Here is a 22,341-nt window from a genome sequence, read left to right as displayed (position 1 = left end):
TATACATATATGCACATGCGTAGCTATTTGCAAATACAGGTATATATCTATTTATGCTGTGGGGAAATTAAAAGTCGATTTTCTAATTTAAACGAAATATCGATACGGTAAAGTATTGTATAATATTTATTTGTATTTTTTGGTTGATACAGCTCTGAATTTATACCTTGACTCTTAGCTTATTAGATCCAGGTAATACTTTTTTAGAAAAAAGAAAATGGCTCAATGTTTATTAAATTTAATAAAAAAATTGTATACGACTTGTAATGAGATATGTATGTTTACCACTGCAGTAAAAACACTAACAAAAACAAACCTCGCTCAAAAAATATAGAAACAAATAGTTTTCTCATCAATATATGCTCACAGCTTAAATGATGCAGTGTATTTGATATTTTCGCTGAGAATGCAATAACGGTGAAATGTATTTTTTTCTGTTTAGCTTAGCGACTTAAGTCATTCTCAAAGAATTTTTGTAAAGAAAAGTTGAAAAAATTTAAAGTTTTTAAAATGGGAAGACGGGCCTCACTTGAGAAAGGAAAGACGTTATTGGTCATTATAAAGAGGACAAAAGGCAACGAAAGAGGTAAAGAGGTTTCGCCACGAAAACAAGATAGAAGATAAGGGCAGATTTGCGCCAAATAAAATAAAGGGTGATTTTTTAGCTATTATCTTTTAACGTGATAACGTCTTATAATTCGATTTAGCCCGCTGCACGCACGAAAAAATGTGTCGTTATCTTGCTCAATCGTCGTTATCTTGCTCATTCGTCGTTATCTTGCTCATGGTCGTTACCTTGCATGAACTGCAAGTGAAAGCGCGGAACGAATGACAAAGAGCACAATTGGCCCCCGCTTTCGGCAACATTCGACATCTGCACACCTACCTGAGTGAGCATATATATGTATGTATATGCGCATATGTATATAAATTCACATATTTGTATTTGCATATACCTTCTTCCTGTGTGCATGGTAATGAACCATTTCTCTGTTGAGAATAGGGTGATGTAAGGAAAAGTAGGAAATGAAAGGGGGTTTTTCGAGTGTAAAGTGTCTTGAAAAAGGCAAATCGGTGATGTTGCCTCTTAGTATTGTTGACTTATTAACGTCTGATGCACAATCGAAATTGAACATATCTTTCATGAGTTTGATAAATCTTTCGTAACTTTTCACGTACCACATCAAATCACCAACACGCTTACGTAGAGTGCGAAATGAAGAAAATATCGCAGCTGTATCGCCCAGGGTTAATGATGACCACCAATTATCGATTCGTCGCCGTTCGCAGCAATTGGGCCTCTGTTACTCAACAACGTGAACAATTTTGGGAAAGGATTTAGGTGTGAAGCCCTTCAAAATACAGCTGCTGCAAGAATTGAAACCGAACGACCTACCGCAACGCAGAATTTTTGGTGAATGGGCTCTTGGAAAGTTGGCCGAAGATCCACTTTTTTTATCGAAAAATTGTGTTCAGCGACGAAGCTCATTTTTGGATCAATGGGTACGTAAATAAGCAGAATTGTCGATTTTCGAGTGAAGATTAGCCAGAAGAATTGCAAGAGCTACCAATGTATCCAGAAAGGATCACAGTTTGGTGCGGTTTATGGGACCGGTTTATCACTGGACCGTACTTCCTCAAAGATGCTGCGAATTGTAACGTAACTGTGAATGGTGTGCGCTACCGTGAAATGACATTCAACTTTTTTTTGTCCTAAATGCAAGACTTGCATGACATGTGGTTTCAGCAAGACGGTGTCATATGGCACACAGCACGCGTAGCAATGGACTTGTTGAGAGACGAGTTCGGTGAACATTTTATTTCACGTTCGGGGCCTGTTAATTGGCCACCCAAATCGTGCGATATAACGCCTTTTGATTATTTTTGTGGGGCCATGTTAAAACTCATGTCTATTCAGACAAGTCTGCTTCAATTAACGCATTGGAAGACAACATTGAAGCATTTATATGTGAGATACCGGCCCAAAGCATTGGGAAGAGTATGTCATTGGAATTGGACTAAGCGGATGGACCATTTGAAGCGCAGTCGCGGTCAACATTTGCATGAAATAGTCTTCAAACATTAAATTATATGGACTGTACTATCGATTTAAATAAAAAATTCATGCATTTTTCTGAATTTTGCGTGTTTTTTTATTTTGAAAACTTTCCTATAGCTCTTAAGAATCACCCTATATGCGCAACCCTCACTTTCAATTTGATCATACATGTTTCTAGATGTTTACAACAAAAATAATAATAAAACTAATTAAAAATATTTTCCGCTCATTAGGTTGTTCAATAAGTTTTGCGGTTCCAATTTTATGGTTTAAAATACACTTTATTATTCAGTATAGTATTCCTGAACATGAATACACTTGTGCCAATGAGGTTCCAATTTATGAATTCTATCCCTAAAGTGAGGATCTGGAAGGGCTGCAAAATACGCTTACACAGCTGTTGTGACCTCATCATTTGATGAAAAACGCTTCTCACGCATGAATATTTTAGGTTTGGAAACAGATGGACGTCGCTAGGGGCCAAATCTGGTGAATACGGTGGATGCTCCAACAATTCGAACTTTCGTTCATGCGTTTTAGCCATTGTCAAAATGCTCTTGTGACGCGATGCACTGCTCTTATGAAAAGGCATTTTTTTTCTTTTGCAAACTGGGTATTTTTCCACATATATTTTTTTTCTTAAGCTGGTCTAAAAATGTTACAATAATATTCAGAATTCATTGTTTTATGAGTTTGCCAGTAATTCACAAGCAAAATTCCTTTCGCTTGCAAAAGAAAAAAACCGATACTAAAACCTCCTTGGCCGATTTCTGGACACGAACTCCTTCGTAATGTGGCAAACTAATTCTTACACCTTATTTGCCTTCGCTTATTATTGGTAAAGTATAGCCTGGGAAATGGAGGAATGAGAAAATAATTTAAATAGTTTTTATCTTATAAAGGACAAGAGTAGCTTTTTCTTCTTTCATAGCGTTACAACGCGGGGTGCGTCAAAGCTTCCTTCAAAATGCTCCTCCAAAGCGGTCTATCTGGAGCTGTTGCTTCGTAGTTACGTATTCCCAGCTTCTTAAGGTCATGTTCCACTGCGTCTATCCAACGGTTCCTCGGTCTGCCTTTGGCCTTCACGCCCATTAGCTCTCCTGTCAAGGCTTTCTTCACGATACAGTCAAACGGGCATACGGATCACATGACCTAGCCATCTTATGCGCTGCGCTTTAACAAAACGCACAGCTGTCTCGTTCTCAGTTAGATCGTTCAGTTCAGAGTTCATTCGGATTCTATAGGTACTGTCATCCATTCTTATTGGGCCACAGATCTTTTTTAAAATTTTTCTTTCCCTGCGAGCAATCTGAGCACAATCATCAACCTTAAGAGTCCATACCTCACAACCATATGTTAGGGTTGGTCGAATAAGAGTCTTGTACATAGTGAACTTTGTAGCTGTAGGCAAAAGTCGGGAGTTGAACAAGTTAAGGTGGGCGTAATACGCTTTGTTAGCGGCGTTGACGCGATCCCTGATGGCGGCAGTTGAAACACCGCTACATGCGAACATAACTCCTAGGTACTTAAAATGCTGCACTGCTTCAAAAGTATAGGCTCCCACATGGAAATTTGGCATCTGTGCAGGCCGCCTCGATTTTAACAGATATTTTGGGTTTGCCCTCGTTTACAAAAAGGCCAATAAACAATTTTGTTAATTTTTAAGAAAATTTTTTGTAAGTCATTGAGAACAAAAGTAGCTAATGCATACAAAATCATAAAATTCAGTTCACAGATTCTATTCGCAGCCGTTAGTTGGTTAACTGCAATATGATTCTGAAAATTTGTGCTTTATTGAAAATCTCCTCGTCTACTCTTCCTTCACATGTCATTAAATTACCTTAAATTTAAATAAATATTTCTTTCTTTTAGAACTTTACATATTTTAATAATATTTTATGCTTTACATATTTTATTTAAAAACCATTTAAGGATCAGATACTTTTGTAAATTTTTTACCTTCCTTAATTAAATAGATATTCCGGTTTCTCATATTCATTTAGTCAATTTGGAATCACACGGAGAAATCATCACCTTCACGCTTCAACATCTGTATGTATGAGTATTGGTCAATAGTGTTGGTGTAAATCGGAAAGCTCAAGTCAATTAAAAAGTTACTAACACTCCGGGTGTGTAAAAGTACTTCTTTGCTCCTCTAGTGCACTTTAGCATCGTTCAACGTACTCGAACCACTAGAAATACCTCCGCAATTCACCCCAAACTCCCGCTGCTGCTGCTGCTGTTGCTTTTGTACTTTTTTATTTCCGTGCACTTTGCGCACGTAAGTTTTATAATAGAAATCACAGAAGAGTGCGAGTATAAAGAAATTTTGCAGAAATGCCACCCAAACCCAAAATAAGTCCAGACCGCACCAATTGTTCAGTATTGGTAGAGATAATTGAATAGTTAATGAGAGGAATTGCAATATCTGCAACAACGTCAGCGTGCGCTTCCACGGCGTTATGTCCGTTTTCAACTTCAAAGTGGCCAAAAAGTAGTAGCTGTACATGCAGATGTGTATAAAGGAGTTTATGACGCCAGTGAAGGTGAAGTGCGAAGCTGAGAAAGGTAGGCGTGTTTATTTTTATTTTTTTATTCTTGCTAGAGTAAATATAACGGATTTATAAAATTTACCAAAATTCAGTGTACAATAAACCCAAACAGCGAATACCATAAGGCTGTGATGATAAACGTGTAGGAAGGAAATTTGTCTGTAATTCTTGCGCAACAAGAAAAATATCTAAAAAAAATAGAAAACAAACGGGTAAATAATATATTTAATTGATAAATAATAATTGTATTTGTGCATATACAATGTACTCACTGTGTCTAGCAGGTCCATGTATTTTGAAATGTAGTAAAGATATGCAGGTATAACTAATGACATCATTTCAGGGCTTGTATCTTTCGGGTCATATCGCTGGCAGGACAAACTGAAATACGGTTTTAGGTAAGAGCGGCTAAAAGACTAGAAATAAAGCAGAACATATTCTGATATATTTGAAGGGAAAATTATCAAAAATTTGAGACAATTTTTTTTACCAAAATTTTTTTTAAATGTTTAGTTTGAGTTTGGCATAAATACTGAATGAATACTAGTTTGGTGAAAAATAAATCCATTATTTTTCGGTAGCTGTATGTAGTGATCGATATCTCGTAAGGTATTGATCAAATAAAATCGCTAAAAAGAGGTTGTCTGTAAAGTCGGTTTACTGACGATAGTTTAACGGGATAACCTCATAAGAAAATACTGATGTAATGGTTGAAATTTTCAAAACAAAATTTTAATTTAATTTGTTCGATAGATATTTTGTATGGATATGGAGATGGGGGTAAATGGAATTGCAATGGAATTGATCAAGTTACATTTACACAAACGTGGAAAATGGCGATAAAAATATGAAAATATCAAATTCATGAAAGATATGTTCAATTTCGATTGTGCATCAGACCAAACCAAAATATAACAAAACACTCCAAAGCAGTACATAACATAACATAGCATAACATAACATAACATAACATAACATAACATAACATAACATAACATAACATAACATAACATAACATAACATAACATAACATAACATAACATAACATAACATAACATAACATAACATAACATAACATAACATAACATAACATAACATAACATAACATAACATAACATAACATAACATAACATAACATAACATAACATAACATAACATAACATAACATAACATAACATAACATAACATAACATAACATAACATAACATAACATAACATAACATAACATAACATAACATAACATAACATAACATAACATAACATAACATAACATAACATAACATAACATAACATAACATAACATAACATAACATAACATAACATAACATAACATAACATAACATAACATAACATAACATAACATAACATAACATAACATAACATAACATAACATAACATAACATAACATAACATAACATAACATAACATAACATAACATAACATAACATAACATAACATAACATAACATAATATAACATAACATAACATGCAGTTCAAGCAAGGTAACGCCGCATTTTTTGGTGCATTCAGCCGGCTACTTCGAATTATAAGACGTTATCACGTCAACAAATTCGTTTACCATTTTTTGTTTGTTCCATTCAGTTCTGAGCTACAGAGTGTTATCAATGGATGTAAACAAAGAGAAAATTCGGTACCTAGGTAGGTTAGATGGCAAGAGTACTCCAGGTACACTCCAAATAGCACTTACGTGCCGTTTTGATACCATAATGTGGACCACTACCATAAAAAAAAAATTTAGGTAAGAAAAACCGTCTACAGCCATCCAGTGCTGTTGATGTAGTGGAGGAGAAAAAAGGGATCTAGGCTGGAGAATTTCTTCAAGTCATCCCCAAAGGGCACACTAAGAAATCTCAAGCGCTTAGCCGCCAGAGCCGGACATTTGCAGAGAAAGTGTTCCACAGTCTCTTTCTCTGCAGGATCCCCACAGCTCCTTCTACGGGATTCTAAGCTTCTCCGCATGAGTACCCATCAGACAGTGACCAGTGAACACCGCAATGAGTTTGGAAATTGAATGGTGGTGGATTCCCATCACCTTAAGCATTATGTTTATATTGTATTGAGGCCATAATGTTTTCGAAATAGCACATGATGAGACAGAAAAATTGTGTAGTTTCCCTTTAACAACGGTCAAGGGGGACACCGATGTCTGAGAAGGGGACAGCTGAAACCGGTTCTGTCGACACCTTCCTGGCAATCTCGTCGACAATTTCATTTCCCCTCTATATTCCTGTGCCCAGGAACCCAGATAAGGGAAATGTTTCCTGCACGTTCGAGACGTTTGAGTTCCTCCTTACAGAAGTTCACCAGAAGAGAGCTGCAATACGGCGAAAACAGGGCTTTGATCACAGCTTGACTATTGGAAAAAAATTAATGTCTCCCTCCCAACAGCAATCCCGAAGCACTTTGCATGCTTGCGGGATCGCGAAGACCTCTGCCTGAAAAACGCTGCTTGTTTCCGGCAGATTAAAGGAGACCGAAATGCTGGCTGATTTAGAGTAAACCCCCGCTCACACTCCAGACTCCACCTTGGATGCGTCAGTGAAAACAGAGCTATCTATATCCGTACCGATTCTCTCCTCTTTCCAATCTTGCCTGCTCGGAAAGATAGCCCTAGCACAACTATCAAAACCCAGTATGCGGATGGAGAGATCAGTGCGAAGAACAGAAAAGGAAGGGGAGATCTGCTTCAAGATACTACTATGTCCTTCAGGAAATTGTCTCCAGAGGCCAAGCTCCTTCAACCTAATAGCGCTCTGAGCAGGAATTGGTTTAACATGCAGATCGCCAGGAAGTAAGTGCATAATAACGTTGAACGCAGCAGTGTGACATGTTCTACAAGCATCAGTTCTCTGCACTCTCTTTAGTGGTGTTTTAGCCCTTGTGAAGAGCTACCCACCAAACTAGGCTACCGTATGTCAAAATTGGCAGAACCACTAAGTTGTACATCTAAAGTACGGCATGTGCCTTGACAAAAGATTAGAACTAAAAAAACTGTATATTTCTTGTTTCTAATTAAATTTAGATACAGAGAAGAAATTATTAAAAATTTGGATCTTTTTAACAACGAGAAAAAGAGCCTCAAGAGCAAAAATACTAAATAAATCTAAGTATATTTCGTTTCGTTTTCTTTGAAACACTCCTTCCTGCCCAGCTTCCACACAATTTTTAAGACTATCATCTGTTCTTACAACTGGCGCGATGTCAACCACACCATCGAAAGAATTAGATGCGACAATAAACTTCCTGCCGGTAGACCAGCAGCCAAAACATATCGCGCAAGGTGCAGCTATAAGGCTCAACACTCTAAGTAAGTGGTAAAATACGAATTACGGTCATGGTAAAATCCTGGCTGGCTTTTTGGAGCTTTCCGGATTGGTGGACTAAGCGCTCTCGCCTACACTTACCATTACAACGTTCACGACGCTCCTACTCTCAAGGAAGAGTGGGAGTGGATCGATGTAAGACAGCGTGAGTCCATACATGCATACAAAGATGACTCAAAGCTCGAGGGCAGGGTTGGCGGAGGTGTATACTCTGAACATCTGGGGATCTCCTTCAGTTTTCGACTCCCCGACAACTGTACGGTCTTTCAGGCTGAACTGATGGCAATAATGACAGCCGTGACACTGGTACAGTGCGATGCGATATCTAGAAATGACATCTACATTTTCACTGACTCCCAGGCGGCGATAAAATCCCTTCCAAAGAATTCGACACTCTCCAAGGTAGCCATGAAATGCCGCACAACTCTTAAAGAGATGGCTGAGTTCTTTCGCTTAAGGATAAAATGGGTTCCTGGTCATCGCGACATTGAGTTTAACGGCAGAGCGAGACTCGGCACCAAATTGACCGATGAGTACATAGACAATGACATAGGCATACCCTTACAAACTTGTAAGCTACTTATTTTAGAGAAAATTGTAAGAACGGCGTCTGATAACCGCACAGAATCTTTGCTAAGCCAAAATAAGCATTGTATTGGTATACTGATTTCATTTATAAAGAGGCACTGCCTAATAGGTAGGTACGCCCGAAGGATGGGTGTGTAAGCACAGGACTTCGGTAGAAGTTGTCTTTATGAGGAAGAGACAATTTTGAACCTTCTGTGCCACTGTCCTGCTCTATCCAGACGTAGATTTACCATTCTATGCAGATAATTTTTTAATGTATTGGAAGATCTCAGTTCTGCAGAAATCGGAGATATTCTAAAAAAGCACATTTGAAAAACACGCACTGGTTTTAGGAGAGATAGGGAAAGCTTCCACGCGGCATCACAATGGGCTATGAGCCTGAGTGTGTCCCACAAGACAACCGCTTCAACCTAGCCTACCCTAACTCTTCCTCAGTTCTTTAGGACTCATTGATGAATCTTAAGAAATCCGGAAGAATAAGAGGCCATTGAGGCCATTCTTCCAGAAATCTTTTGTATTCATTGATGAATCTTAGGAGATTCGGAAGAGTAAGAGTACGAACTTTATCCATACTCCATATATTGCCACCTAGCAGCCTAAGTCCGATTCTAGGAAACACCGAACAGCTACATAGAAAATGCTCTGCAGTGTCCCCATTCTTAAGACTGAATAGGCATATTGAATCGCCAATGATTTTCATGGTAGCCATATGATATGATACAGCCGCTGTGTCTTGTATTTACCCCCACCAGTACTCATAGCTCTTTCCAACAAAATTTTAGGAGAAAGGTCGCTAATTTCCTGTTTGGCTCTTGCACAAAGCACATGGCCACTCTGCAGAACTCCAACGCAGACCAAAATATTTTATGGGTAAACCTCATAAAGTTGTCAATCCATAGTTGAATCAATACAACACTGGCTCCTAGAAAGGGTTCAACGATTAGTGGTATGCTTCAGAGCCTTCATTACCTAGTTAAACAGCCAATTGTGAAGCCAAGCACAATGAGTAGGCACCCAAATAACACAAACTTTGTTGTTCAGTTTTGTCTTGCATTCAGGGGGTAGTATGGTATTTTTTTTTTTTTCATTTTTTTTTTTTTTTTTTTTTTTAAATTATTCTATAACATCTTAAGATTATTGTGTGAAAGTTTGAAGTGCATTAGAGTAAAATTGACAAAGACACAAAGGATTAAGTATCTACCTCTCCAACCGGATTTCACGCTGCCGAAAATAGCTACCTAACAGCGCAAACAAAAGCGACCTGTTTATGAATTTTCTTGTAGCTGCTCCGTTCTTTTTGTCAAATCATCGTTACCATCTTCCTGTCGATAGACCTACGTGTACAAATTCGCGTACCTGTGTGTTCGAATGCTATGTTGAAAAGAACATTTAGTTGAAAATTGACCGTTCTACCGAGCAGTTGTACACGTGCAGTGAATTTTTGTTTCAGTTTTTACTATAATTTTACATTTATTTTTTTAAAAATGCCAAAAAAAATTTGCCGAGAAGATCGGGAAAATACCCAGTCAAAATTATGTAGACCTATGATTCAATGTAAGTAAACAACAAAAAATGTTCGTCTTAGAGTGTAAAAATCTTCACAAATCTTTAAACGCGTTTTTCTCACACTTGCCTTTTTTACGGTCGGTGTCCACTGTAGATTCATATCTACTGCACCGATTCTTTTCAAATTTGGTTTTTTTGTTTCTTTACTTTATTCACGAGGTAATGACGTCGAGTTTTTTTTTTTTAAATTTGTCATATTTTAAAACAACAAAGTTTTCAAGTTTTTTTTATGAAAAATCGGTGTTTTGACTTCAAAGCGCTTTAAAAAATTAAAAAAAAAAAAAAAAAAAAATTCGACGTTGTTACCTGCGAAACTTTATTAGCTGATGAAATCAATTTGGTTTTTTGATTTTAGTTGATCCAGTAATGAGTTCTGAGGGACACCGCAATAAAACTTTTTTATGAGACGTCCGCGAAGATTCGCTGCCACCAACTCATTTCTTCATAAAAATCAATGAAAATTTCACACAATATTCTTTAAATATGACTTTATAATGAAGTAATTTTAAAATTTTGAATAAATCAACTGTGTCGACAAAAAAATTTCGAAAAATATGCTTGTTATACACCGAATTAACCATACTACCCCCTTCACTGACTAATTTCGAAGAGCAGCGTGGGTTAACAAGGGCTTCTAGCACAGCTTGTACATTTACTTCTTAAATAGGATAAAACGGGACGTTTAAAAGTTGTATAGTACGAAACTGACTGATATTTCTAATATTTCGAAAGTTAAAGCAGCTGCAGATTTTCATTTTTCTTCCAATTCATTTTGAAGTCGAAAGCTCTGAAGATATTTTTAAATTATTCTATTTTTTTAACTCCAGCCAGATATTTAATAGTTCTACTTTACCTTCTAATAGTCATAATTTTTTTTTATAGTAGATGAATTGTACTGTGTTAATCTTCCGTTTGACACTCGGATCTGGCCAGACTGGCATTTAACATATTTTATTTTTTTACTGAAGCAATCTATGAGTGAAACTCGCAATTACTTAGTTGCCAACCTAATATATATTAAAGCTAATGCCTTTAGATTCCAGATAGTTTCCTAAAATTTAATTTGCTATCGATTTATGGATATAACCGTTTAAAGGGAATCATCGAACAGGACAAAAAACGCTCAGACCCGGTTGCCTAATCAAAGGTTTTAAAAAAGGTGTCGAATTTATTACAGCACAGATGGTTTTTGTATGAGAGTTAACGATATTTTCATAGAAAAATTATGAAAATTAAATAAGAAACAAAGAAGTTGTCAAAACTTATCACTAAGTTCCTGTACTAAAGTTAGTCACCGCAGTGTGGTTTCTTGTAGTATCAAGTCAACTTACCGCTGTAAATATGTAGACATTGAGTGCCACCTGAATAAGATTATGAATCCGTATGATTGGCATGACATTAAAAGGTTTTCGGCTTTCCATTAACTTAGGTCCCCATAGCTTCACAATAAAAAGGTAGACCGCTATAATAGCAAACATCGACCATGGAGGACCCAAGAGAGGCCATGAAGAAATGCGTAAATCTAAAAAAAAATTATTGGAGACGTCTTATTAGCTGATGATAAATTCACAAAGAAAACAAATTCTATTTAATTACTCGTTAAACAAACGAGTACAAATACGAGTACAACTACGAAATCATAGTCGCGACTTTTTCAAAATTACTATTTTATATAGTAAAGTTTTGGTTTCGTCGTGTTATGCAAACCACCGAAATTTTTAAATAACGTTGTCTACTTTTTGTGACCTTGAAGCTCGAAGCTCGTTCTCAAAACGTGAAATTCGATCGTTTTCTAATTTTAGAAAAACAAAAAATTTCGTAAAATTGGTCAGTGAAACTTTTTATTCTTCACTGAGGGTCACAAGCATAGATATTTGCTTTTGGAAAATTTGCAAAGATTTCGAAAAAATTATCGTAGTCGGCTCTCAAATCACTCATACCACTGATTGGATTTTTATTGACGGATTTTCTTAGCACGATCCAAGATAGCCAATTAACTTCCTTCCATTCTTTTCTAATTTTCACAATCAATTTCCTTTTTGATAACAAATTTTGGTCTATCCCTAATCCGTGAGCAATAATAAAAAGTCCAACCAGAAAGTCGTAATTCACTTTCAAAAAGTGCATGAAAAACCGGAAGCACATATTCAGTCTTATTCAGTTATACTTAGTACAAGATGGCGCGAAATTAATCATCCAATTTTTTTATTTGCTTTTTAATATTAAAAAACGAGAATTTTTAGTAATGGAAATCTTCATTTTGGTCTTTTTTATTTCGAAATCGATATTCAAGGTGGCCCAAAATTAATCATGCATTTTTTTTAATAATGAAAAAACACGATTTTGAGTAACGGTAATCTTCATTTTGACCTCTACGTGCTCCATTACTTGTCTGTTTGTATACTGCAGCTGTGTAGTTTACAAGTATAAAATATGATAAGACGTCATTTGCAAAAATTATATGTAGATTTCCGGTAGGGTGATTAATTTTGCGCCACTTTGTACTACAACTGAAAGGAACTGAAAATGTGCTTCCGGTTATTCATCATTCACGTCTCTATTTTTTCAAAGGACCTAAAGGTTTCAGTCAAAGAAAAATTCTTAGAAGAATATTCGGCCCCATACGATTAGAAGGCGGTACATACCGTATACGGTATAAGCACGAGCTCAGTGTTTTCATCGCGGGAGGAAATGTAACGCGGTTTATAACGTCCCAAATATTACGGTGGTATGGACACGTTTTAAGAATGATCAACGAAAGACCGACCAAAAAAGTTTTTGAAGCAAACTCTGAAGGAGCAAGAAGGAGAGGCCGGCCAAGGAGAAGATGGTTGTAAGACGTAGAAGACGATGTACGAAAGATGAAAAGCTCACAATATATAGCGAAAGCGGACTGTCGAGAAGAATGGAGGCGTATTGTAGAGGAGGCAATGGTCAACGCCGGACTGTAATGCCAAAATGATGATGAAAGCTTTCAGTCAGACGTTCTGTTGAGACTATTGCTGATGTAGCGCCAAGTATTGCTGAACAACCTTCAGCATCGACATCTCGACGTTGTCAACAATTGGACATTCATGAAACAAATGTTTGGCGGTTGCTACCTTTAGACGTGCTCATGGTGGGCATTTAAATATAATTTTGCAAACATAATTGTTAAGCTCCGCAGTTACATATTTTATTTTAGAACAACATGGAGGAGCGTCTTTTGAAAGATAATCTAAATAATAGTCTTATCGAATAGGGGTACTAGTTATACAAAAAATAGGATAGACTAGCAAGTTGTCTAGCAGAAAAAAAATTATATATAAATTTAGTTAAAATTTAGTAATGTATACAGGTATTCCTCGAGATACGCGGTATTGGAGTTGTACGGTTTTTCACAAGTTTTCATAAAAAGAACAAAATAAAAACTCTTTATCGTATTTTTTTTAATATAATTAAGGGGTCCAGGTGGTTTAGAATTTTCAAAAAATCGATTTTTTTTATTTTTTGATATTCTCGAAATTATAGGCTTTTAAGAAGGCTTTTGGAGGGATATTCCCAGTATTTTCGATTCTACTGCCGTTTTAGCAGGTAGAGTCAGATTCGTCACGCGGCGGTATCAATGGTCGCATTCTTCTTCTTCTTAATTGGCGCGATAACCGCTTACGCGATTTTGGCCGAGTTTAACAAAGCGCGCCAGTCGTTTCTTTCTCGTGCTAACCGACGCCAATTGGGCACACCAAGTCAAGCCAAGTCGTTCTAATCTTTTCAACGCAGAGGAGGCTTTCCTCTTCCTCTGCTATCACAAGCTGGTACCGTACCGAATACTTTCAAAGCCGGAGCGCTTGTATCCATTCGGACGACATGACCCAGTCAACGTAGCCGCTGGATCTTTATTCGCTGCGCTATGTCTATGTCATCGTAAAGCTCATACAGCTCATCGTTCCATCGCCTGCGATATTCGTCGTCGACAACGTGCAAAGGTTCAAAAATTTTCCGCAGAATATTTCTCTCAAACACTCGAAGCGTCGCTCAATGGGACAGAAATTTCCAAACCGTCTCAAAAATAGGTTTTGTGAATTTTCGATATTGAATATTTTGTTTATGTACATATGTGACTAAATGTCCAATACATATTATATTGTGTTTAAACAATATTATTTAAATTATTTTTGTAAAAAAACATGACTTGCAAGTTGATGCATAAAATAGTGTCGATTATGATGCACATTATACTAGCAGTTTACATGGTCATATTTTGATTATCTTCGATGCAAATCTATAAGTGTTATATATTGTTAGAAAGGTCATTCAATTTACTATTAAAAAAGTATTTAAATTTTATTTTTTGCAAAACTTGGAAAGGCATACATTTTTTTAAAGAATACCTTATTTTGTATGCGTATTAGAAACTTCAAATGGACTTTTGACAGTTAGCTCCGTTTGGCTCTCTCGTTATTTTAATATCATTACATAAAGTAACTTATGTAGAAGTAAAATCAAAAATAAAATTTTGCCCCAACCTGCCCCAAAATTAATTAGACACCAAATTTCTCTTTAAGAAAAGGAAAACAATTTTCAAAAAATTTTAGTAAAATTTGAATTAAAGATCAATCAAAAATATATCTAAATAAATAAACACATAATCTTTTAGTTTGGTTGACATATCTATAGAAACAACACATTTTTTCATATTAAAACCCTTTGACCTTTGACCTCCAAATTAACCCCCTTCCACGCGAAGTATCACAAAAAGATCATCTTATAGCACGATGAAGTTATTAAATCTCTGTTGTTTGAAAGTAAAGTTCTTAATAATTAACGAATTCTTGGAATAACGATTTTACTGTGAGCTTCTGCTAGATTGCGTAAACTTATTGTTGGTAAGTAGTGCATACATATGAATATACAACATGCACGCGCACGTTTGATCATGCGTTTGCAGCTCAAGAACAGTGACGAATTTTTGCGTATATTTGAAAGACATAAATAGTTACAAAATTCAAACAAATTTTTTTGCCAAATACTTAACAAAATGAGTGAATTTGTGGTGCCTCGACGAGAATTGTGCGTATTTTTCATTGACCACGGCACAACACCAGATGCTATAAAAAATTACTTAGAAGAACAATATAATTTGAACTCATTTAAAAGCGAATTTGTTTTGAAAAGTATTCAAAAACTGCTCTTATCAAAGTTCAACGATCGCTGGAGCAAATCTAGCCGAACAAAACAACGTTTTCTTCTTAATAACTCGACTTGGTTGGAAAGTGAATTTAAGGTACAATTCCAGGAAGTACCAATTGATATTACACCCGGAGCGTCTGGAGAACGTGGACGGCCACCAAAGTCTTATGATCATCTATCAGAGAAATCTAGAAAAAGGAAGCATATGGAATTGGTTCAAGAATATGGACTCGAGTATATACATAACGCATATGTCTAAGGATTGCGGTCTGAAGGAGAGTTCGATGAAGCTTCTGTTGTAGAAATGATGCGAAAGAGCGATAAAAAAGAAAAAAAGATTATAAAGGAAAAATTGTTGCGTGAAACTTGCAATGCAACCTGTTTTACGCCGGATGAAGCTTTAAGTTTGTTTGCTGATTTAGATCTTTCAAAATCACAATATGGATTACTTCGGTTAAGCCTTATTAAGAAGAACTTTAATATATTTCGTATAACGTATTGACAGACGCAAAAAAACTATGTTATCCTCAACCCTCCAGCATTGAAGTGACAGATACTGGTGTTAAAGTTAATCTGCAAGAGTTACTGGATCATACTACAGCCCGTATCCTGAAAATTGAAAATGCTTACAAGCCAACAAAAAGAAATCTTCAATTGTTTACCAAATGGGGATGTGATGGTTCATCGGGACAAAGTGAATATAAACAAATTTTATCAGATGAAAAAAATTTGGTTTCGGATGTAAACTTATTTATTGCGTCTTTGGTTCCAATAAAGCTGACAGATATTGAAACAGAAGAGGTTATTTGGCAAAATCCAGCTTGCTCTTCAATTCGATATTGCCGACCAATTTGGATAGAATTTGCGAAAGAAACCCCGGAGAAAACCCGTTCGGTGGTTGCTGATATTCGTGATAAAATTAATAATTTGACAACGTCTAAGATACACAGAGAGAACCAGGTAACAGAAATAAGTCACAAACTATTTTTAACTATGGTGGATGGAAAAGTTACACAAGTTCTAACTGGCACAAGTTCTGCAGCTGTGTGCACGGTATGTAATTCTAAGCCAAGCGAGATGAATAATTTGGAAAGAATAGATACAAAGCCAGTTAACATAAATGCATACGAGTACGGCTTGTCTACATTGCATGCTTGGATTAGATGCATGGAGTTAATTTTGCATATTTCATATAATCTCTCATTTGAAAAATAGACTGCAAGAACTTCGGAAGACAAAAAAAGTAAGGAAGACAAGAAGAAACTTGTGCAAAGTTTATTTCGAAGCCGGATGAGATTAAATATTGACAAACCCCGGCAAGGTACCGGAAACAGCAATGATGGCAATACAGCTCGACGGTTTTTTGAAAACTACAGTTGTTCTTCGGAAATTACAGGAGTTGATAAGAACCTCATTAAAAGATTTTATATAATTCTTCAAACTTTGGCATCAGGCCTTGCAATTAATCCGGAAAAATTTGGAGCATATACTCGAGCTAATATGCCATCTTCCGTTCACAAAATTTTAATACATGGCGAAAGTATCATTCAACATTTTGCTGTTTTGCCTATTGGCCATTTATCTGAAGATGCCCAAGAGTCTCGCAACAAAGATTAGAAAAATATAAGATTGAATCACGCTAGAAAGTGCTCTAGGTCAGCAACAAATGAAGATGTATTTAATGGACTTCTTTTTACATCAGATCCATACATCTCTAGTATTAGAAAAGCACCTATAAATATTGAAAAACAATTATTAGATGAAGCCAAGAGCTTAGTATTTATGTAAATAGCAGTATTATATTTTCTTTTATTATTTTTTTTCTTTAAGTTTCAAGTATAGGTATTAAGTATTTTCACTTTTAGAATTTAATTTGAAGTGGTAAAATATTATGATTTGTTGCTGATGTTGTTATGCAAAATATTTGTTTGTATGACAATATACATTTTTTTTAGTATTATAAACATAAAATAATACACCAAGTGTCCTTTTATTCTATAGTATAAACATTCTAGATATTACATAAAAATTTTCAGTTCGTTACTCCAATTAGGAACAAAGTTACAGATTTTTGAGACGGTACGCAAGGTTCTGTCCCACAGTGCGTCGTTTCATCGGATGTTGTCATCGTCCAAGCTTCTGCGCCATACGTTAGGACGGGCATGATGAGAGTATTGTAGAGTGTTAGTTTTGTTCGTCGAGAGAGAACTTTACTGCTCAGTTGCCTACTTAGTCCAAAGTAGTACTTTGTCTTTTACAACCTCAAAATTATAGCTGCAACAGTGATACAACTGTTTGTTTAATGACAGGAGGTACTTCGTTTCACCACCAGGCCCATTGGCTTTGCCTCTTTATCCAGTTTGGAGAAGGCAGAACAAACAGCGCGGTTGTTAAGGCCGATGATCATGGGCATACGCCAACAATTATACGCTCTTATAATCTTACAATGGTCGCATTTCCACTCTCAAAACTTCAAACCCAATTATCTCAAAACTACTTTTTTCGGCCTGGTATTGTCAAAAAAAAAAAAAACTATTCTACCGAATGGTTTGAAATTGTAATATGTTTTTCACAACATCATTGGCTATCGTCCATGCTAGCATCATATTATTATTTCCGTTATTTCGTATTTGCTTGATTAAAACACTTTTTAGAGTGTCAAATTAACCCATTCGATCCCATTGTACTCGCTTGAGTACAGAAAAAGCATCTTTTTCGAAACGACGTCAATAGCCAACGCTTACAAATTTTTAAATGTACTCGCCACTTTATAATACAGAGCAATGTCGAAAAGGAATACACATGTTTCTCCTTCTTTTTTTTGAGTCCCGTTATCCGTTATTCACTTGTCTTTGCGTGCACCTTTGCTATTTTTCTTCTTTTCATGGTGTAGTTTTCAATAAGCTCTCTGTTTGACAAAATCTAAGTTATCACGGAAAAAGTTCAGTGTTGTAATATTCATAATACATATAATTTGTATACTTTAAACCAAAAAAAACGAAAAAAGTTGTGGAAAAGTGCATTTCGGTAGGTTTAAATTCTAGTGTACTGGCAAGGGTACAGTGGGAACATTCATATATATTTTGTGTGCATATTTCATGTAGATTTGGTAATGGATGTAAAAAAATTTTACGGAAAGAGGTTTCATAACCTTTCTGCGGCCACCGACTATATTGAATCAAGCGACCGTGGTCACTTCGACTTAACTTAATATATTGCGAGATGATATTCCAACCTTGGAATCGTATTTTTCGATTCTTCTTTACGTCATATGACCTTCTTAGAATTTTGAAAGAACAAGGATTTAAGGCTACTGGGACTGTTCGTGAACGGCGGACTAAAAAATGTCCTCTGAAAACGAACAAAGAACTACAAAAGAAGCAACGGTCTCCCCGTTTGATTTTATGTAAGTTTATCATAATGATTTATTTGAGTGGCATGGAGGAACGCATGGAAGCTTTATAAAATGGCAAGTAAGAGTCAATGCGACTTGTTGCAATACCAACGTGAAATTGTGCGATTTTATTTACGCAATTATAATATCCGGGACATATCTTCAAAACGATCGACAACGGCATCAATAGCTGGTTCCTCATATAACCATTTTCCCAAAATGATATCGAATCAGCTGAGGTGCAGGGAGTGTCACCAAAGAATTCGATGGATTTGCGAGTTATGCAATGTAGCCCTTTGCGTAGAGAGAGAATGTTTCAAAAACTTCCATATTGTTAACCGAACTAATAACCAAGGAAGTCTTTGAAAGTGTATTTTTATTAATACTCCATATTTTCATATACAGGCAATGTATATATATACATATTATCCCATTGTACTCGATTGGGTACAGCCCAAAAAATGCATTTCTTTGATTTTTTTCGTGTTTTTTTTTAAGGAGCTTAATTACACTATTTCAATGAACGTTTTATAAACGCATTTAAAAAAAAATTGTTTTATATAAGTTTGGGATTTAATGGGTTAAAAGCCGTGCCATTTTGTTAAATCTTTTTTTTTTATTCTAGTACGGGTCAGTCATACTGATTAATAATTTTTTTGGTTTTTGTGTTTCAGATATATAGAAGAGTCAAAATTGACAACGCCTTTCGGGTATAATTTTTCGGGAGGGTCAACTTCAGCGCAATTTTTACAATTATTAAAATTAAAAAAAAAATTTTTGTTTTTATTTCAAAAATTTTTTTTTTCATTTTTGTATGTAAAAGAAGTTTAATAAAAAGCCCAAAAATATTTGAATATCGTTTTTCATTTTGTTATTGTAAAAAACCTCTGAAAATACCCTAAATTTTCGAGCTCTAGACCACCTGGACCCTTTAAGCTTTCTTCAGAATCCTTTTGCTTCCTATTCTTGAAAAGTTTGAGTTTTCGTTTACGTGGTTTCGAGTTACACGGAACCAATTATTTACTTTTTGCTATCAGATATATAAGGTCCGCCATATAACTTTACGGAATTAAAAATGCTATTAAAAAAAAACTACTCAATATTTTTCCAAACCGTTTTTTTTTTATTTTGAAGTACAGTCCTTCCGGTTAATGATGGAACACAACTTCATTCATATGGCACCCTTCGCTAGCCATGCACCATCCCATACGATCGGTCCAATTTTTCAATACATTTTCAATTGTATGCGGCTGTATTTCAGCTATGACATCGCGTATGTTGGTCTTCAATGCATCAATTGTTGCTGGTTTGTTGGCATAACACTGGTCTTTGACGGCACCCCAAAGATAATAATCCAACGGCGTCAAATCGCAGCTCCGAGGCGGTCAAACGATATCAGAACTTCGGCTGATAATGCGATCTTCGAAGACAGTGCGCAAAAGATTGATCGCAGCATTCGCTGTGTGGCAAGTAGCGCCATCTTGTTGGAACCAAATGCCGTTGGAGAAAGCGTTCTTTGAGAGTATACATAACCATTTTCGTTCAGCGGAAGAATAAAACTAATTTTCTGTCAAATTAGATGACAGGTAAGTGTTACCATTCTTCAAATAATACCTAGTTCAAATCCGTAACGATAGATGGCGGGCCCTGTACTTAAATATAGAAGAAGCTAAACTCAAAAAAATTTCTTTCCAGATTCGGTTTGGGAATTAGAGTGTTAAATTTTAGGTGAAGTAAAAAGTTCTTGATGTTTTCTTGGCATATTTCGACGATGAAATTAACATAGTTACAGACACTTTTGCTTCTAACTTTCTTTTACTGAGTAATGGAGTAAGTGCTTGCATGTGGATTTGACTCGACGTTTTCCATGATTTCATAAACATTTTCGGAGATTGGGCTACCGAAGTATGATGCAGCTTCGACGTTTATATTAAATGAATTGTTAGATACATTTGAAGCCTTAACTTCGTCCTCAACGTCTTTTATGCTCTCCACTCATGACAGTACCTCATCCAAACGCAGTTCTCTCATTAAGCTTAAGATAGAGCTGGGTTGGGCTAAACGTATGAGACTTTCTTATGGTTGCATTTGGTAGAAATGTCTCAACCTTCTCCGCGCTATAGCGCTGCGTTCAAGGAAAAGGTGTGTATGTGTCTCCAAGGATTGCTCGCATGTTTATATTACCAGGCTGTCGTCACTAAAACCATCACTTGCGGTACTGCAGTCTGTACATAAATCATAATCATAAATTCCTAGAATTTCAGTGTCGAGCATAGGGTCACAACGAATTTCTTCCATTCGGGTTTATTTTGCGCCTTTCTCTCTTCTCTCAACTTCATTCCAGTTAAGCTGAATACCGCGGGCTTCTGAGTCCAGCAGTCGTCTCCAAGTATTCGGTGAATCTCCACGCATGCAGCTTCCTTGGGGGTTCCAGTCAATGCCGGCCCTTGTTAAGACACGATTTCCTCTGCGTAGAACATGGCAAATCCAACTCCATTTATAAGTCAGCATTCGAGATAATATTAATATTTGGTCAGAATATTTTGGGAATTTTTCCGAAGGCATCTGTTTACAAAAACTTGTAATGAGCTTGAGCGTCGCATTCCACAACCTTAAAATAAAGTCGACCAGTATAACTGAACGCCTGTCTGGAGGATCAGCTGGCAGTCCGACACCAGTGCGGCAGGCCTATTCACCTTCACTTTTTTTAGATTAACGAAACCACAAAATGTAATAGAAACCAAGCAGGTCCATAAACAGCGCACACTTTTTGTATCGTCTACTTTGACTGCTCACCTCAGTCGTAGTGGTGCTAAAGAATTTATTGAACTTTCTTTTTTGTACTTCCATTTTGAGAAGCTATAACACACAACTGACTTTGTCAAGTACGAAACTGTCAAAGAGGCTCTTTAGAAACATTGTGCCTTTAAATTGCCATAAAGTATAACCCGATGCGGCATATACAACGTGAACTTTGGCTCACCTTTAAAGCGAACTAGCGGCAAACATTCAGAACTTTTTACTTCACCGAACATACATAAAGAAGGCTTTATGGACAAACCAGCATTACAAACCTCGATTAAAAACTGCGTCTGCCTTACGCATCTCCTTATAGATGAGTCGCAAAATAAGAAACATGATGTGGCTGCTTTAAGATATAAAATATTAGCCCACTATAAAATTGTGCAAGTGCGTAAATATAAAAACAAAAAACTCAGAAAATAATACAAATAACGCAAAAAACCGCGACAACACTTTACGCCTTGACGTTTCGTTAATTACTAACTGCTAACGGCAGCTATCGCTGCAAATATTCACCCTGGACTAGACTTGGACTGGCTATGACTAGACTGTTTCGCTTAAATAATCTTTTTTGGGTATAATGAAATGCTACCTCCCGCTCACCGTAGCACTTATGCACTTTGTTAGTTTAATTGAAAATTGAATATGCCGCTAATTAGCAAATTTCTAGTATTTTCAGTGTTGCATTTTTACGCATGCCAGTGCACATAGGTGCATACATACAAATACGCATGTGCATACTGCATAATTTACAGGGTGGCTTTTCCTTCTTGACCGTAGTATTCTTACATTAAATTTCAAATATTATTATATATTTTTAATTCACAGCACAAAAAATTTAAATTTTTTCGATGGGTATAAAAAATT

General features: G+C 36.1%; 1 protein-coding gene across 2 annotated transcripts; it reads right to left on the bottom strand.

Moving 5' to 3' along the window:
- Positions 1-3,782: 3,782 nt before the first annotated feature.
- Positions 3,783-21,996, bottom strand: LOC129239045 (elongation of very long chain fatty acids protein 7-like). Of its 2 annotated transcripts, XR_008581820.1 has the most exons (6): positions 21,747-21,996; positions 11,441-11,631; positions 4,884-5,027; positions 4,694-4,799; positions 3,967-4,618; positions 3,783-3,899 (listed from the first exon to the last, which is right to left on the bottom strand). XR_008581820.1 is itself a non-coding variant. In XM_054874316.1 (5 exons), exons 1-5 carry the CDS (start codon positions 21,808-21,810, stop codon positions 4,215-4,217), a joined length of 909 nt encoding a protein of 302 aa, XP_054730291.1. In that variant the 5' UTR covers positions 21,811-21,996; the 3' UTR covers positions 3,783-4,214. The 2 variants fall into 2 exon arrangements, 1 of the variants encoding a protein (XP_054730291.1); XM_054874316.1 differs by having other exon boundaries at positions 3,783-4,618.
- Between the last annotated feature and the right edge of the window lie 345 nt (positions 21,997-22,341).

Source organism: Anastrepha obliqua, chromosome 2 (genome assembly GCF_027943255.1).
Source record: "Anastrepha obliqua isolate idAnaObli1 chromosome 2, idAnaObli1_1.0, whole genome shotgun sequence".
Lineage (NCBI taxonomy): Eukaryota > Metazoa > Arthropoda > Insecta > Diptera > Tephritidae > Anastrepha > Anastrepha obliqua.
The sequence above is the reverse complement of the archived record's forward strand: the minus strand, read 5'-3'. Positions and strand labels throughout refer to the sequence as shown.

Bases quoted from the DNA above. Each gene is read 5' to 3' on its own strand.
- LOC129239045 (XM_054874316.1), bottom strand. From the start codon at position 21,810: ATGTTTCTTATTTTGCGACTCATCTATAAGGAGATGCGTAAGGCAGAC. The intron at 4,800-4,883 runs GTGAGTACATTG...TATTTTTTTTAG, and splicing joins ACATGGACCTGCTAGACACA to ATATTTTTCTTGTTGCGCAA. The intron at 4,619-4,693 runs GTAAATTTTATA...TACCTTTCTCAG, and splicing joins TTATTGTACACTGAATTTTG to CTTCGCACTTCACCTTCACT.